Source organism: Mauremys reevesii, linkage group 5, assembly GCF_016161935.1.
Source record: "Mauremys reevesii isolate NIE-2019 linkage group 5, ASM1616193v1, whole genome shotgun sequence".
NCBI classification, from domain to species: domain Eukaryota; kingdom Metazoa; phylum Chordata; order Testudines; family Geoemydidae; genus Mauremys; species Mauremys reevesii.
Genome location: NC_052627.1, coordinates 113,988,067 through 114,005,711, shown reverse-complemented (window position 1 = coordinate 114,005,711; position 17,645 = coordinate 113,988,067). Strand labels below are relative to the sequence as shown.

The 17,645-nt window shown below is 41.7% G+C and overlaps 1 protein-coding gene across 1 annotated transcript in view; it reads right to left on the bottom strand.

The window, feature by feature from the left end:
- Positions 1 to 202: 202 nt before the first annotated feature.
- EVC (EvC ciliary complex subunit 1) overlaps positions 203 to 17,645 on the bottom strand; it is a 67,510-nt gene continuing 50,067 nt past the window's right edge. The window contains exons 10-16 of the mRNA XM_039542051.1: positions 12,766 to 12,875; positions 11,174 to 11,384; positions 6,302 to 6,508; positions 5,387 to 5,531; positions 3,514 to 3,625; positions 903 to 1,047; positions 203 to 301 (exon numbers count right to left, since the gene is read on the bottom strand). Of these exons, the coding sequence (XP_039397985.1) occupies positions 203 to 301; positions 903 to 1,047; positions 3,514 to 3,625; positions 5,387 to 5,531; positions 6,302 to 6,508; positions 11,174 to 11,384; positions 12,766 to 12,875 (1,029 nt within the window). The remainder of the gene's footprint in view (positions 302 to 902; positions 1,048 to 3,513; positions 3,626 to 5,386; positions 5,532 to 6,301; positions 6,509 to 11,173; positions 11,385 to 12,765; positions 12,876 to 17,645) is intronic.

Sequence of the window (17,645 nt, the reverse complement as noted above, 5' to 3'; positions counted from 1 at the left end):
TCAAAGGTACCAATGGCAGTTAAGTCCTCAATTCCCATTGACTTTCAGTGCGAGATGGGTGCCTCACTGCCATTCGTGCCTTCCAGAATATCCTTCCCAGTGTGGTCAGACAGGAGTATAGCCAGTGAACTAATGTCTTGGCTTGAAAGAGCTTAGGAGGGCCTCTGTTAGAAAAATAGGCAGGCAAGCAAGCATCTCAATACTAACCTGATTGTACGCTCCTATTTAAAGGCTGCTTGCGCACTGTGAGGGGAACTCGGGCCAATGCAGCTAGCTCAGTGATGAAATCTTGTTCTGCTTGCTGAACACAAAGGAAGACATATTATGATACTTTATAAAAGAGAAGAATGCTAACAAAGGTCGAACAGTTTGATTCCAGGCCCATCCTAATCTACTCATGGAGAGGATAGGTGAGTCTAGAAGTGTGAAGGGCAAGGCAGTCACCAGGGTCACATCTATGAACCAAAGTATGTACTACTAGTAGTAATAAGAAGGCTATGTCCTCTGCTTTTGCTCAGCAAAGAGAAAGTGATGCAGAGACAACAGAAATGTTCTCTCATTGATAGGGTGGGCATGCTCACAACTGGGTCTAGAGGGAACTTTAGGTGAGAAAAATGCACATTAAAATAAACCACTCACCAAATGTTCTTCTCTGTGCTAATGGAATACCCTTTAGGAGGATTGGACTTAACACATTATTTGGTCTGTTCTTGAAAAGGCTTTTGCAAATGTACAGAGCCTGGTTCAGAGTCCACTAAAGTCAATGGGGCATTTTTCTGCTGACTTCAATGGGCTTTGGAAAAAGCCCCCGGAGCCTCTCAGAAGTTTTGTCACTGCCTTCAATGGGAGCAGGAGCAGGTCCTCAGCTAGCTATACCTGCAACTTGTTTTACCTTGATTTACCTTTAGCTGATTTTCAAGTTGTGTTTCTAGATGATGCAATACCAGTATCTTCTGTTTTAGGGAGTCCAGACGAACCTGCTGCTGCACATCAAACTGAGCCAAGAATTTTTGTTGTTGTAACAACATCCTGGTAGAGGAAAGCAGGCTAGTTTTAGAGGATTTAATGAGTTTAACTTAAGGAATAGTTCTGTTTTTGTACTATTTAGGAGGTTTCTTCGAGAGTGAGAAACTCTGACTACTAAAATCACCCCTTACAGCCATAAAAAGACCATTAATTTTGCCAAAGCAATTAATTTTTACAGCTTCCATAGTCACTAAATGGAATATGATTTTTTTTTCTCTCTTTTGGTAGATTTGCTCAGGGGCGTATGTTGCTTTGGATAGTCTTTTGGTAAGATTCAGGCCCTCTTTTGTAATGTTCTATGGTTAGAGGCTGACATATTCAGATCAGCTCTTTTGTCTTTTCCTGTATCATCCATGTGCCAAGAGGACTTACTTGTGGAAGCACAGCTAAAAGAGAGAAGAATTAGGAATTTCACTCTTGGTATTGCACAGCTTAGTTGAGACTGAGCCAAACAGTGCTTGTATTAGCAAATGTATTCTTTGCTTGCCTTGGTTTGCTGGCCAAAGATTAATATTAGTACAGTAGAACTGGAATTTCTGTAACTTGGCTGAATCTGAAATGCTTCTTTCCTCCAATCGGTTATTATATTAGCGCTATTAGTCACCCATGAGATTCCTGAGAACTATTAGTGCCTTTGATATCCTAGACCAGTATTTCTCAACCTGGCGGTTGCGGAACGGATTTAGGTGGGGCTTGGGTGGCTTCTGCCCCAGCCCCCATATGGCATGGGTTGGGCCACATCAGCCCCCTACCTTTTCAAGCCTTAGTAAAGGGGGTGGGTGTCATGATTTTTTTTTTTTAAGTCCAAAGGGGGTCGCCGGCACAAAAAGGTTGAAAAACACTGTCTTAGAGCATTCTCAGTTAGGTAATAATTGGAGATATGTTAATCTCCCAGAACTGAAAGGGACCTTGAAAGGTCATCAAGTCCAGCCCCCTGCCTTCACTAGCAGGATCAATTTTTGCCCCAGATCCCTAAGTGGCCCCCTCAAGGATTGAGCTCACAACCCTGGATTTAGCAAGCCAATGCTCAAACCACTGAGCTATCCCTACAAATACTATTTATACACCACCAGCTAATCGAGGTCCATTTTAATGTTGAATGCTTACAGAATGTTGACTTTTTCTAATTGCTCTTTGAGCATGGAATGAAACAACTGAATTGAGGCCCTAAACCAACCACGAGTGAAATCAACAGGAGCCGTTCCATGTGTATGAATAGGAGCTTCCCCACTGATTTCCTTAGAACCAGGATCTGGCCTTAGAAGAAATCACAATGACAAGTGTGGAGTAAGTGGTGATGATTGATTTTTAAGATATTACTTTGGATTAACAAAACTCTACATTCTCCATCACTATGTACTTCTGCTTGTACTAAGGTTGACTTCATTGTATTTTATATGAAATATATGATGGAGAAAGTAACAGCTAAACTTTGTGAAATGAGGTGAATTGTTTCATCTCTAAAACCAGTGACAAAGACTGGGGAGAGTGATGGGCAACGAGATCTTTCCTACAACCCTTAGTTGCATGGATTCCTTCTAAAGAGTAATATTACAAATGAGGATGAAGAGCAGGGACTTAAGCAATGATTTCCAGTGAGTCAGAGTTAGCAGAATATCTGTACAAATGCTTAACCTGGCTGATGTGTCAAAATGAAACGGTCTGTGTCACTCCTCATGCTAAGTTAGGTCTTTTTGAAGATAGTACAGAAAAGAAAAGATTACAAAACCAAATATCTCACAAACTTCATGACTTAGGGCCCAGTCCTGCAAACACATGCAAAATGGAACCTTTTACTCTCGTAAACAGTACATCCGTTAGTAATGGCTTTGGGGATCAGGATCTTAGTTGTGTAAAATCAAATGTAGCAAATTATTGATTTTGATTGGATAAGAATCCATTAATTACACTAATACTCTACGGGCTGGATCCATTTGGAGGATCTAGCCCTAAATATAATACGGTGTCTTTGAAAGCACAGGATGCTAATTGTACTCTTCTTTGCATTTTAAATAAGGTTATTCGTGATCCCTTAATTTTATCTTAATTACAGTATACATTTACTCAAAAGTGAACAAGAGTACTTTCAGTGTTTTAACCAGATTAGACAGACTATAATGTATCTGAAAGCAGCAGTCTCAATGTCATATTTACTTCAAAGAACTTCTAAAAGTTAGCACATGGTTTGAAATTGTTTTTTTAAAAAAAATTCTGATAGCAAGTGCCTTACTTGTGTGTTACGTTATGTACCGTGATTAATGACCATCAAAATGTTTACTAGTGACAGAGCAATTCTCTGAGCTCAGATACATATAAATTGAGACTACACTTTCCTTTTTCTTTAAAGGCAAAACACAAACCAATGTTTAAGAACAAATTTTTGTGATCTGTTATTTGAAGTTATTTAATCACAGCTCGGTTCACAAAACTGAAACAACTCACAAGATTTAAATATCAAGAATAAGTAATATTCCTGCCTGCTCTCACCTTTGATGGACTGCAGATGACGTGTTCAGGGTGCCTTGATTCATTTTTTCTTTCAATGTTTGTTCATTTTCTTCTTGTTTTTTTCTGAGTCTGTTATTTTCAGTCCTTTCTGCTAAAATAACATTTCTGTAAAATCTTCTGCTCAAAATAACAAATCCTGGGATATTTTTACTTTGAGTTGTGACAATATATTAATTTAATTTTTCTTATCAGCACAATTCAATATAATCCCAGTCTTTCTAAAGTTAGTGCTGTTTTAGTGTGTAAAGTACATCTTACACACACCTGCAGTGTATACAGGAACTCCACACTTAACGTTGTAGTTATGTTCCTGAAAAATGCGACTTTAAGCGAAACGATGTTAATGGCTAGTGGCAAGAGTTACAAGATAGATGTAAGTGGTATACAATTCTCTCTCTTAACACAATTAAAACAAGAATCACAAAAGAGAAGTAGTGATTCATAGCTATTAAAAACCTAAGATGAATAGCAGTAAAGGCACATGGGTCTTCAATATTCTTTCACTCTAGTAATTTATGATTGCTTTTTGTTTGATTTGTGATTCTTCACTGGGTGTGTCTTGGGCCACATAGGTCTAGATCATATTATTGAGGGTCTAATACACTCTTGTTTTTATTACCAACATAAATACATTTCTGCTCTATCATGCCAGTAGGTTTATACTCAAGTAATGCAATGATAATATTTTCCCCCTAAGTGTTGATCTTCAATCAACGAGCAAAACCGCATTCTTAGCAGCTGCTTATAAATTTAAATCTCTCACAGCTTGTAAGTAGTAATACTGATGTGTTGAACCATTAATATTATCCAAATAGACAACAAAATGTTCTAAATGAGCAACTGCCATAACTCTCACTCCATAATTTGTCACTTAGTCATGAAAGGTATTCAGGGCCCTGCTTAAGCAAAGCATTTAGGCATATGCTTAAATCCAACCCTAGTTAGGAAAATATTTTTGCACATGCTTAACTGTAGCCAGTTGCTTAGGCCCATCAGAGACACTGGGATTTAAGCAGGTTTTTAAGTTCAGAGCTGACTAGGGATGCACTGCTGAATCATGGCCAAAACCTTCAAGAGAGACCCTGAATGACACAGACAGGGACCCTTCACTGCATGGCTCCCATTCAACAATGCAGCCTTTAAAATGCATTGGAGTTCCTACCCCTTGTATCGCATGCTTCAGCACAGAAAACTGAATGGGAGGTGATGGTCATTGTCTGGTACAGCCAAGGTCTTAGTTTGGTGACCTGGTAACATTTTGGAATCCAAAGCCTATAATTATTATACTTCCAGCACGTTGTATTGTTTTTGAAGGTGCAAGCAGATCTACAAATTCAATTCTTTGTGACATACTGTTACATTCTCTTTTGTTTAAAGATCTTTATATGTGGTGACAGGGTGCTAACAGCAGCATCCTGACCACTGACAGTGCTGCAGCCTGGGGAAGGCTGCAGGCCCAGCTGAGGGCAATTATACACTTTGTGGTAGGGGATTGTGAGCACCTGGGTGGCAATCACTGGGTTAACAAGGTAACTGTGTGTGTGGCGGGGGAGGAGAATATAAGGACAGGAAACAGGAAGCAAAGGTAGCTGACAAGGAAGCTTGGGTGGGCTGCAGGGAAGCCTGTCCTTGCTACAAACCTACGTTGCATAGTTTATCTTTTGCTAAGTGTGCCCTCTTATATAACTAACCAGCCAGGTATACATTTGTGACCGCAGAACCACCTGAACTGGCCAGGCAGTGAGGTTCACTAGGTAGTGAAGGAGGGGCCCTGTCACATAAGCACACATACATTAATGGCATTTGTCAAAAGTAAAGCTTAACACCACATAATTGCTGCTGTTCTTCATACCCTGAAAGGATTTCAGCTGTTGAAGTTTTCTGTTTTCATGCCCGTCCATGATTTTTTCTATTTGCTGGTAGTAGCGTTGCACCAGTCTATTGACACCATTGCTGGTCACATATACACTCTCTACAGCTGCTTCTATCAGTCTCTCCTGCAATACACAGTACAAGTAGTTATTAATTTATCAAGGGAAGAACTAAAATGTCTGTCTGCTTAAGAAGCAAACTAGAAGACATGCACGCTAACCTTTAGAAGATTTCCGCATGTGTGCAAGTGTATGTCTATGAATTTAATACTTGTGAAATGGGCCAGACTGATGTTCTGGAAAATAGGGTCCTCTGTTTATCCACAGAAACGTACAACACGAATAGTGACAGTGCAAGCTTTCCCTACTAATATGCTTCAATCCTGATCTGGAGGGGTTCAGTCTCCATGACCCATTCCATCCCAGACTGCCAATGAACTACAGTGCACACACAGCTCTCCCATTTTTCATTATACAGTAAATTAAGCAGCTTCTCCTCTTATCTCTGTCCATCTTGCTATATACTGTAATATGGGTTAACCAATTTTTGTCTTGACTTGGCAATAATTCTGTTTAATTCATAGTATTTATTAACCTTCAACTCCTTGTAAATGGGTAGTGGTCCCAAAATGCTCCTAACCATACTAATTCTCTCTGTCTTGGAGAGAGCTCTCAACTCTCTTATACTCTTGAGTTGGGCCTAAGACCTGGTCTGGCTGCCAGGATGAGTCAGCAGAAGAGCTCTGTATCTCTATACAGAATTTGTAAGATCATATAACAAGTTGTAATTCTTCTGCTTGTGATGCTTCCTTATGCTGGATAAAACATTACTATAATGTCTCTCCATTTTATCAGAAAGTATTTCCTAAAAAGACTGTTAGGGACAGATCAAATACCTTGAAGTCCTCTTCATCGTCAGAGCTTTGCTTAGCAGCTTCTTGCCGGGCATGCTGGAGCAAGGCCTGCCCAATCACTTGTTCCATGTGCTGCTGCACAAGCTGAAGAGCTTCTTGGATTTCTGCAACTAACTGCTGATGAAATTCCAAACGTGTTTGTTGAGTTTCCTCCTCCAGCTTCTCCTCTTCTTCCAGAATGTGAGATTCCTAGTAATCAGATAAAAGCTATAAGAGAGCTACATTCCACTACGTATCTTTATGGCCAAATAACTGGGCGTTAGACTCTTGATTCTTTAGGAGAAAAATACATCCTTGGGATAAGTCTGTTGATCTTAATAGCTATATTGAAGTTGTGGGACCCTATTGTATGTGTGGTTTTTAAAGGAAATTCCTTTCACTCTTGCAACAAGGCTGTCTTTGACTACATCTGTATGTACCTATTTCTGGCTCCCTCCAGAGATGGGTGAGTGGTTGTGTATTTAGAACGTTCATCATGTGTACTACTAGGGGGTAGTGTCCTCTTTCAGATAAGATTTGAAATTGAGGTATTGACCACTTCTGGTAGCTAAGCTTTGAACAGCTAGTGTGCTAACCTCAGTGACCTGGCTTTATTCCAACCTGGGTAACTACAATTGCTTACCACTGTTTCAATTGTTTTTGTATTTTTCTTTCCATTTTGTCCTAAACTGTTGTTCAGTTTTGCTAGGCACGGTTAAATGGATGATGTGTTTCACCCCAGAGGCAGCTGCATTTTGAATGAAGCAATTCTTATATGGAAAGTAGGAAAACTACTTTGGGATCCTTTGAAGTTCAAGGCACTAAGAAAGAACTATGCTCAGGCACTCAGATAAGATGGTGATGAGGACAGTATATTGTAAGGTCTTAGAAGATAATACTAATGCAAAACACCTGTCCTCTCTAGCAGGAGGAGAGAAGGGGGAAATGAGGCACATTTTAAACATATAGTCAGTAAAAGCCAGAGAGAATAAGTAAGGTAAAAAGACTTTGGAACATGTTCCTTTCTACAGGCACTGCAATTATTTCTATATCCCTTGACTCTGTCTGCTATAAATGTTATTTACTTAATTGATACCTATTAGTGATGGCAGAAGCTGGTCAGGTACTGCTTGCACACAACAAACTAGGGATTTGTTGAATCCCAAGAAGTCCCTCCAAATGGGAAGCACTGAAAAGACCACATTTCTGAAGCACATTCTCTGTGCTACCCACCTGTGAGCGTACAGAAAGCTAACACATAAATAACATGGCATAGCTCACTGCTGAGGGACCTTGGGCAAGTCACTTCACGTCTGTGCCTCAGTTTTTCCATCTGTAAAATGGGGATAATGATACTGACTAGAGCTGGTTGAAAAATTTTCAGCAAGACTTTTCTATTGAAAACTGTTGTTTTGCCAAAACTGAAATGTTATGTGCAAAGGTGATGGTTTCAATGAAAATGTCATCAGGAAGTTTCTCAGGTCCAGGCTGGAATTTCTGAAGGTAGGGAGAGAGAGAGAGAGAAACAGAACAGGGAGCTGAACCTGGTCTCCTACATCCCACATAAATGCTCTAACCACTAGGCAACTGGCTGGAGAGGTGTGTGCTGGGGAGGGGTTGGTCTCTGTCTCATGTTTTTTGTGAAGAATTCCAGGCGCTCTAATTTTTGTTGTGCAGTGGAACAAAAATTAATTTTGAAACCTTGAAATGTTTCTTGCACAATGGAATTGTTTACCAGCCAGTCCTAATACTGACCTCTTCGGTAAAGCGCTTGAAGATCTGCTGATGAAAAGTGCTAAATAAGAGCAAGGTACTGTTATAGCAGACGGCTTCCAGGAGAAATAGTTCAGTGTTTAAAAACAATATGTCATGTAGGGCTCAGATTATTCAGATGAGTCCCAGGATTACAGCAGATTTCAAATCCTTTGGATTGAGTCCTTATGCTGTGACACATCTTGTCCTTTCAAGTCGAAATGTCACACTAATATGAAAAAACTACGAGGAGTCCTTGTGGCACTGTAGAGACTAAAATTTATTTGGGCATGTAGCGGGGTGGTGACCAGCTCCAGCCCTGACAGGGTTGGAACCAGCCCTGGGAGAGGGCTGGCAGGCTGGGAGAACAGCCCAGGCTGAGTGGGGAAACAGCTGCAGTTGTGGTGGCCATGCCCCAAACGGACTCAGCTGGCCCTATAAAGGGACTGCTGGGCTGAAGCAGTCTCACTCTCTCTCTCTGCCTTTAGAGGGAGAAGGGCCTGGCTGCTAGGGAGTGTTCCTGGGTACCTAAGCTGGAGCAGGGCTGGGGGAAGGCAAGAGGAGCTGGGGAGCTCTGGCCTGGAAACCCCCAGGCTGCAGGCCTAGGGTAAGGCCAACTGGGTACTAGGGTTGCCAAGGGGCAGCCCACAGGTAGGCAGAGGCAGCAGGTCCAAACCCCTTTGCCTGTGATGAGTGGCTGATACACTGCAGTCTGCCCCAGTGAACAGGGGCAAAGTGATGACTGGCAGTAGCCAAGACTGAGGCAAAGTGGGGATAGTGAGTGAGGGTTCCCCTGGGAGGGGGAGACCCAGAACTGTGGGGTTACTGCCAGGGGGCAGCACCCCAGTTAAAGGGGCACCAGGTCCTGGGAGGGACCCGGGGGCCAGAGAGAGGACAGGCAGATCACCAGCCTGCAGAGGGTGCTCCAGAGCTGGAATGAGCTAATTCCTGGAAGTCACCAGCAGGAGGCACTGCAGGGGTGAGTCCGCACCTCTACAGGGCATAAGCTTTTGTGGGCTAAAATCCACTTCATCCGTGGGTTTTAGCCCACGAAAGCTTATGCCCAAATAAATTTTAGTCTCCTAAGGTACCACAAGGACTCCTCGTAGTTTTTGCTGATACAGACTAACACGACTACTGCTCTGGAACCTGACACTAATGTAAGTAAGGGAGTAGGATGGGATAAAACAGGAACAAGATTGAAGAGAGTGTTCATGAAAACTGCATTTCAGATAAGTATTATTTAGAATGAAATGAGGGACACGCTTTTCTTTCTTTCTCTCTCTTTATTTTGAGGTTAAGCTTCCCACAAAATAAAAATTAATCTGGCAGCTGCTCCAAGTAACTACATTTCTCACGGAAAGTAAGAAATGAGAGTAGAACTATAACTACCCACAGGTATTTTGCAAGGTGATGGTGCCCATGTTAATGCTGGGCTGTTTTGACACATCTTTCTTTATAATTCAGGCAGATGTGTTTAAAAAAAAAAAAATCAAACAAGGCACAAATGTCATCTCATCATAGTTGAACTTTGGGTTTGTGTTGCTGTTTTCCTGAATGACATTTACATTTTTATACTAAATTAGAAGATTCATTGCCCCCATTACGCTGTCTGGCAGCACATCTAAAATGGCATATGCTCAAATTTAAATGAGTTTTAAAAAATACTGTAAAAGTAAACAATTTACAGACTCTCAGTCAGACAGTCTAAGTTATCCCCTCCCACCCTTGCTCATGTAAGGGCTCTGGAGTCTAGTTTTGGAGGATCCCATTTAACATTCTTGGATTTTGTCTTTTTTTGCTAGTCCGCTCCTTTCCCCTTTCTCCAGTGGCAGGGGGAATCATAAGGTGCTGTTCTTGGCACTTCTTTAGAGGACCAGTTTGTGGCTGGCCTCTGCAGAGCAGTACAAGAGGGGAAAGATGAAAGAAACACTCCTTATGCCCTGCATCTGATCTACCCAGATCTATTTTGCTGAGGAACATAGTCTCTGCTGCAGATCAGTGTTCATATGGGTATCAAGTGGGAGGTAGGTTAAATGCAAGGAATGTGGAAAAAATGTTTGTTTTTTCATCTTTAATCTGAGGCATTATTTATAATACACAAGACTCTTCCGTTCAGTAGGGAATACTTTGATGGACAAAGCCATACCAAATGGGTATCCAAAGTATACTGGGATCTGGTTGCAGAGTTGCCGACCCTCCTACTTAAGGCCCAGAATGAAAGATAGAGTCAAATAATAGGCAGGCAATTGAAGAAAGACCAGGGTTGAGTTGCACAGAAGCTACTCATCTGCTACGGGTGGAGTTAGTTTCTGAAGGCACTCTCCATAGGTCAGACAGCTACATTCTGTTTCATAGGAAATTCAACCAGCAGTGTTGGCTGGGTTGGGGACTAACCTGAGTGCCTGATGGGAGTGTTGATATTTGAAATCTATAATATGTATACATAAGAAAATAACTGAACTGAAGATTAACCTTCCAGAAAGGTCATGAAGATACAAACTATACTTCTTTCCTGGAAGCAGACACTCAAGATGGGCCAATGGATATATTTAACTCCCATCAACTCTAGAAAGACATAAAATACATCAACTAGAGGACTTTGCTGAGTTAGGGAAGGAAAAAGAGAAGATGGCCAGCCTCTCGAGTGGATGTGAATGACCACCACAGAACATATTTTTGGGTCTGTTGAGAGACATAAGAACCCTTTACCCCGACGAAGGGCCTTTAAAGTGCATGATTAATCGCTGCTCTGGTGGGAATCTCTCTCATCTTGTTGCATGAGCCTGTTTCCTTTACATGCTAGCACTGTATGTTTCAACTGTTGCTTTCATATTAAATAAAAAACAAAAATCTTTGTTGTTCTTGCTAGAGTAGCCTTGCAGCTAAATGAGGAGTGATGTCCTTTGTATACCTAAGGCTGCAGGAAACTGTAATTTTCTACTGAAACGATGATACTTGTGCTAAGGCACTTTCCATGTCAATGATGGATAAATTTTTGAATAGAGGTTATTTCTTTTCCTTGTCATTCTTTAATTTTTTGGGACTCCTAAGGCTGCTTTCAATGCCAGACATTATACAAGGCAAGAACTATGGCAAAAATGGTCAGGAAACTATAAATACCATTGCGTTCTGTAGTTGCCACTGGTGTTCATCTTGACAGTGTGAGGAACTCTTTTGCAGAGTATGTTGTTCTCTTAGCTCCTGAAGCAAGCTTTTCTTCTGGGACATTTTCATGTGAGTCAGAGCAGCCATAGCAACATTTCGGACTGCTAACCTTCTGAGAACTGAACACAGCAAGAGTCTGTGCTTCCGTAATATGTATTTAGCAGACCTGTGAAAGGGATTATGCCTTTTTAATCTCCATTTATCAACCAAACTACTTTATTTTGCGGATTTATGTTCAACAATGACGGTCATGACTCATAGATGAAAGAGTTGCAACAAATACAATGCAGGGTCTGTCATACAAATGATATCCCAAAATGCTTTACAGAGTTATACAGTACAGGTGTCACTATGACAATTTTCCAATTTTGTAGTGATAAAGTAAAAAGGAAAAAAATAAAAGGAGAGGAGGCAAAGAAATTAAGACAGAGCTAAGATAAGTGTTAGTTGAGTGGAGGGGAGCGAGGAAGTTCATGGTGAATTTTAAGAAATAAAGAGGGCAATTTTGAGCCACCCCCTGACATGGATAGGGAGCTAAGGGAGTTGTCTGAGGATGTGGGGCAAGGTAGGCATGCAACTACAGTGTGTGTTAGAAGGGTGGCATCAGCTTTCTGAACATAATGGAGATTCAGGACGTGGAGGTCATGGAGAAAAATTGCAATAGTCAGAGGAAATAAAGGAATACTAAGGACTTGTGCAAAAGATGGTATCAAGACTGTAGTATACAGTGGCATATTGCAGAGGCAGAGACAGCGATAAGCCAGATCTGCATGCATACTCAAGGAGAAAGCTTTCAGAGTAGCAGACAATGTCAAAGTCATGGTCCAATGAAGACACTTGGTGACTTAATGAAAAAAGACAGAAGACATAGAGTTGTGTTTATTGAGACGGCTACTCCTACCCAAAGGAACTGTATCTGTCGGAGATATTTAGCTGAAATAGAGGAGATGAAGTTGTAGTTTTCTTCATCAAGACAAGAAGAGAGAGTGGGCAGGAAGAAGCAAGTGGTATCAACAGATATGTACAGTTGTGTATCAGATTAAAAGCAGAAAGGATTAAGGTCAAGAGAGAAGACCAGTGAACTGAGCACTTCATCTTGTGGGAGGCTATGGTTCGTCTATAGCAGGGACCCTGGCCTGCTAAAAAGTGAGACAGAGAAATCAAATTCCTAGGTAGCAGGCAAATTTATGAGTGCAAAGTTAGGGGTGATTCAGAAACAAGAATAAATGTACTGAGAACAAACCCTTTGACAAACCACAGCTTGTCCTACCAGGAGGAAAGATCCACATGTAACCCATCATGATCACTAGTAAGCATTAATATGACACAGTGAGGATGTTTGCTTTTCCTTATCATAGGATTTTTGCAGTTTTAGCTAGTGAAAAATTAATGCTCATTCAATTTAAAACCTATGGTAATTCTCTCTCTGTATGAATAACTGAAGAGTCCCTCTTCATCACTCCCCACCCAAGCCTGGATTATCCTAGAATTTTTCATTACACCTGCAGTTTTACAGCATTGCTTAAAAGTGATAAGACCATACTCACTCCTCACTGAGGCCACCTAATCGGCTTAAAACACCTTGGATAATCTTCTCATGTTTCTCAGACAGGTGTTTTTGCATCACAGCAGACAGAGCATACTCCTTGGTCCACAGCTAAGAGAAGAGGGGGAAAACCCCACAATGTTAAGATTTCCTCATTTTAATCACTTTTAAATGGTGCAATACTATGAATTAGGTTTTTATTCTGTAATGTCTTTATGAACAATGTAACAGACCCTCATTTCCCTTGCTCTCAAATACAGCATTCACACTGCAGTATTTACAGATGCCCCTGCTGTCAAGCTATGCTGTTAAGGAGTATTTTTTTCCAATACATATGGGCCTGATGCAAAGCTCATTGAAGACAGTGGGAGTCTTTGCACAGACTTCAGTAGGCCTTGGCAGGGCTGAGATGTGCTTTCCATTGATTTGACTTTGTGGTCTCTTCATTTGTCTGGCAGAGGGAAACCAAACAAACAGGCACAATAATATTTTAATGAGTGATGTCTGTGAGCTTCAAAGGTGTGGGGTTTTTTTTGGAACACTGAAAAAAATCATACCTGAGGACCCTTTCTGAAGGGCAGTGTGTTTTTTACTTTCCCTGAACGAGGTGAAAATGTTGTCATCTGGCATCAGATGCCATATTCCATACAGAGACACAAGGTGGGTGAGGTAACGTCTTTTATTACCTCACCCACCTTGTCTCTCTCATATCCTGAGACTGACAGGCTATAAGAATACTGCATATTCCATACAGTTCACAAGGTAAGGGAGATAGTGTTGTCTAGTGGTTGGAAAAGGAGATTGGGGTCTGGACTTACAGATTCCATTTACGACTTTACCACTCAGCCACTGTGCAGCTTTGGACAAAGAGTTTAATCTGCTGGTGTCTCAATTTACCCATCTGTGAAATAAAATTTAAATTAACTCCTCCCCTGGCTCTCCCAACACAGCTTGTTTGATCAATATACCTGTCTTTTAGACTGTAAACATTTTGGGGAAGGGACTGTCCTTAACTTCATCTTGTGCTGTGCTAACAATACTGCCAGCACTAAAACTATAATGATATGGGCACTTATGCTCTAAGCTCTTCTATTACTGAAGGCCGAAGCATTATATTTTTAGGTTGCACTGGAGCCAAATGACTGTTTGGTGAAATTCAAGGTACTTGTTAGGCTGAGAGAGATGCATAAAGTTAATTTAGAGTTTTATATATGCCATCTCAAGAACTGCCTCCCATCCGCTTTGTGATCCGTGCTCATCCAGAACATTTTCTGGTGGAGTAAGTGGACAAAGCACCACTTAAATTGAGAGAGCTGAGCTCATTAACCCCAGCAGAGAATTGGACCCTACAACAAGGTGAGAAGCTTATAGGTACTGATGATAAAGCTTGATACTGGGTCTTCCTATCTGCTATTCACTCCTTGTGGACATTACTGAGCCCCCCTGGCTTTTGGAAGGGTACCTATTTGGCAAGATGCACCTATTTGGCCAGGACATCTAAAATGATGAAATCCTGGATTCGTAGCTGACTGGTAAAGCTGCAAGCAGGTGCAGCTGCAGGTGTCAAATGAAGCTTTATAAAGCCTTCGGATATCACAGGGTTGGGTTCCAACTAAATGCCTGTTATAATAAAATAATTGTATCAATATCTCTCTTTGGGCCATTCTGTTCATGGATAGGGTGGTGACACACAGACCTACCTGTGGTTCACTACTCTGTATCAGCAGCTTGTGTCAGGCCTGACATACTCGCTACACATAACACACTATTGTCATAATCTGTAGCTAAATGGTGCCATGTAAGATGCCACTGGAAAACTAACAACTCCCTTATCATTAGTATTCTTCCATGATGTAAGTACAGAGTACGTACAAAGAGTTACAAGTATGTCCTAGAATTATGTTCTTGAAATGTGTTTGGCAAGCAGTGCATAAGCCCAGTCTGCCCTAGACAAAGAAAATGTGTATTGTATTGTCCTCAGGCACAGATAATGAAGGCACATTTACACAGAATGGAAACTAAGCCATCAACTTTGCATGTGTAGGAGACTGTCTCAGGGTGGGGATGGGGCTAAAAACTTCAAATAAATAACTAAATCAACTGATTGTATACAATATTATTGTTTTGCAAAAGTGGATCAAGTAAGGTCTTTTCTGGAAGCTAATGACACACTGGTGATCAATATCATTGTGAAATATATGTATTAATACTATATGAGGAAATGTGGATAATTAATTATATTAAGCTTTAAAGTCTGTGCCCAAACACAGAGAGAAACAGGTTTTCCCTCAGACAGGAGGGAAGGCAGCTATCTACATGTCTCCAATTAAATTAACCAAACTGTGACCCAAAACATGGAGGATGGGAAGTCTACTGGAAGGGAAGAACAGCACGAGGTCATCCTGGGCGTGGGGACAAAACCATGAGTTTGGGAAGTTTTAAGGAAAGAGAATAAGCCATCCTGGCATCCATCACTGAACAAGGGGCCAGAGCTCTTGCAAGCTTGGAAAGATGGGTTCAACGGGGTTGAAGTGTCCTGGTACAAAAGATTGATAAGAAATCAACCTTGAACCAAGACAGTAACTTACTGAGTTAATCTTAGCCATTAGAAGGCCCATTTTTACGTTTTGTTTGTTTGTAACCCTCTCTAACTTTATTTCTTTTACTTTGCATCACATAACCTATGTTCTTTTGTTAATCAACTTGGTTTACTTTTAGGCTAAACCAACCCAGTGCTGTGTTTGAACGGAAGTAATTGTTAACTCCAGTGAATGTGGCAAGCTGCTGAGTATTATCTCTTTAACAAAGCAAACAAACCATATTATTTCTCTGAATGGTCCAGGAAAGGTCTGGATGTTGCAGATCACACAGGTTTCTGGGAAAATTTGGGACTGGGGGTTTTGGGGTCATCTTGCCAGGTGTAACCAAAGCTGGTGGAAACCAGTGTAGGGCTGTTGTGTCGTAGGCAGCCTGCTGAGCTCACTGTACTGAATCAGGGTTGCACAGCACACAGACACTCCGGATACTGCATGGTTGTCTGCTGGTGTCCAGGCTGTGAGTCACAGCAGCAGAACAGTTAAAGCAGCCAGCGCTACAGAGCAGGGAGTGACCCAAACCCTTACTGGTCTGAACTGCACCTTAGGTTATGAAAAGGCTACCAGTTGTTTCCTAGCTAACTGCATATCCCAAAAGAGCCCTTTCATTTCTAAAACTTCTCCATGGTGCTATGTATTGTGCGCTCTTTCTCTCTTTGAGCAGTTCGGATGAGAAGAGCTGAGCAGACTTTTAATTTTCAGAAGGGGATTTTAGAGATGGACAGCGAATGGCTGCTCTCTTGCCATTGTTTTTTGGATTACCTGACTATTGACAAAAAAGTCGTTTTTAGGTGTTTATATGCCAGTTTATTCTCTAATATTTTGTGGATTAAATTAATAAAGAGAGACTCTATTATTTTTGCAATCAAACAAAAAGCCACATTTGTCCGTTCCAGACAGGTGCAAGACGAGTGACTCAGAATGCACATAAAGAAGGGAAATATATTCATTACTGTTTATTATTTGTTGACCACCAACATTGTGTACAAGGCTAAGTAAACTTCCCTTAGAGAAAATGAGTGAGTCATAGTTTTCACTGAGAGGACATCTAGCACAAGATAGAATCATAAATACGGATAAAGGTTCCTGTGGTGACTCCTTGGAAACAAGGACCATTAATAAGCTGAAAAATATGTTTCTGTGTCTAAGGTTCCCTCTCAATGAAAACCCTTGCAAACAGGCTTGCATAAAGAACTAGTCACATAGGCCCAGATCCTTGGTCATAAGAGAGAGAGAGGAACGCACCACTGAGAGGGCATGCGCACAAAGGTAGCGTGATGCCTCCTTTGCACTCCTATTCTCAGTCAGCTCTGCACCGGTCTGGTCCAGCCTCCAGCTACAGGCCAGAGCAACATGTAGGCTTCTTTAAACTATGTCAATGGCCAAAGACAGCAGCTGGGCCTTGCTGGAGTCCAGGGAGTCCCCCCTTTCTCCTCGGTCACCTGCTGGCTCTGTGCCTACAGAGGCTGTCTCCTTATATGCACCTCTTCAGAGCTGCTTTGCACTACTGATGTGGCACAGCGAGATCCAAAGTCAAGAGAGAATCTGGGCCCTTGTCAGGTAAGTGTTTGTCAGGCAAACTGATGGGGAAGGCCTAGAGAGAAGACTGGATTCTCTGCTGCACTGAGCTTCCACAGCTGCACCCGGGAGCTGGGTAAGGTGTAAACGCTTATAGCTAGTTACAATTCCCACATTCTCAGAGTGGGTCTGTGTGACTCTAAGCCCCAGCACAGGTTAGAGATGCCATGGGGGCTGCTCTAACTTCCACCACCTGAGTATGGTTCCTGAGTGTGTTTGTTACTCCATGGCCTTGCCCTCGTACCAGCCTGAAAAGCAGACTGGGAGCACTGAAGGGAGAAGGTGGGAATATCAGGAAAGCTGGTGCAGCCTATACCATCCTCCTCCGCACCAGGCTGCGTGGGGAGGGATTGTATGTCCCTGAAGCACAATCCTTCCCTGAACTCTCCTGAAGTGGCATGCCACAGCACTTCCCCTTCAGTACACACCTGTGTCTAAGTGGTTCAGTTTGGCCCTAAATACGATTAAAATCTCACAGGTTAGTGTTATACCCAGCTTATGGATGGGTAAACTGAGGTACAGTGGGTTGGATGACTTGCTCTGTGGTACTGAGAGTCAGTGGCTGGACTAGAACTTAAAAGCTCTGATTCCTCATCCCCTTCTAACCACTACAGACCACTCTCAATACAAGAACAATAACTGAAGTGGGAGTATTAAGGTTGGAGAGGAATGTAACTAAAAGGCATGCTAGACTACTTGAAAAGAGGAA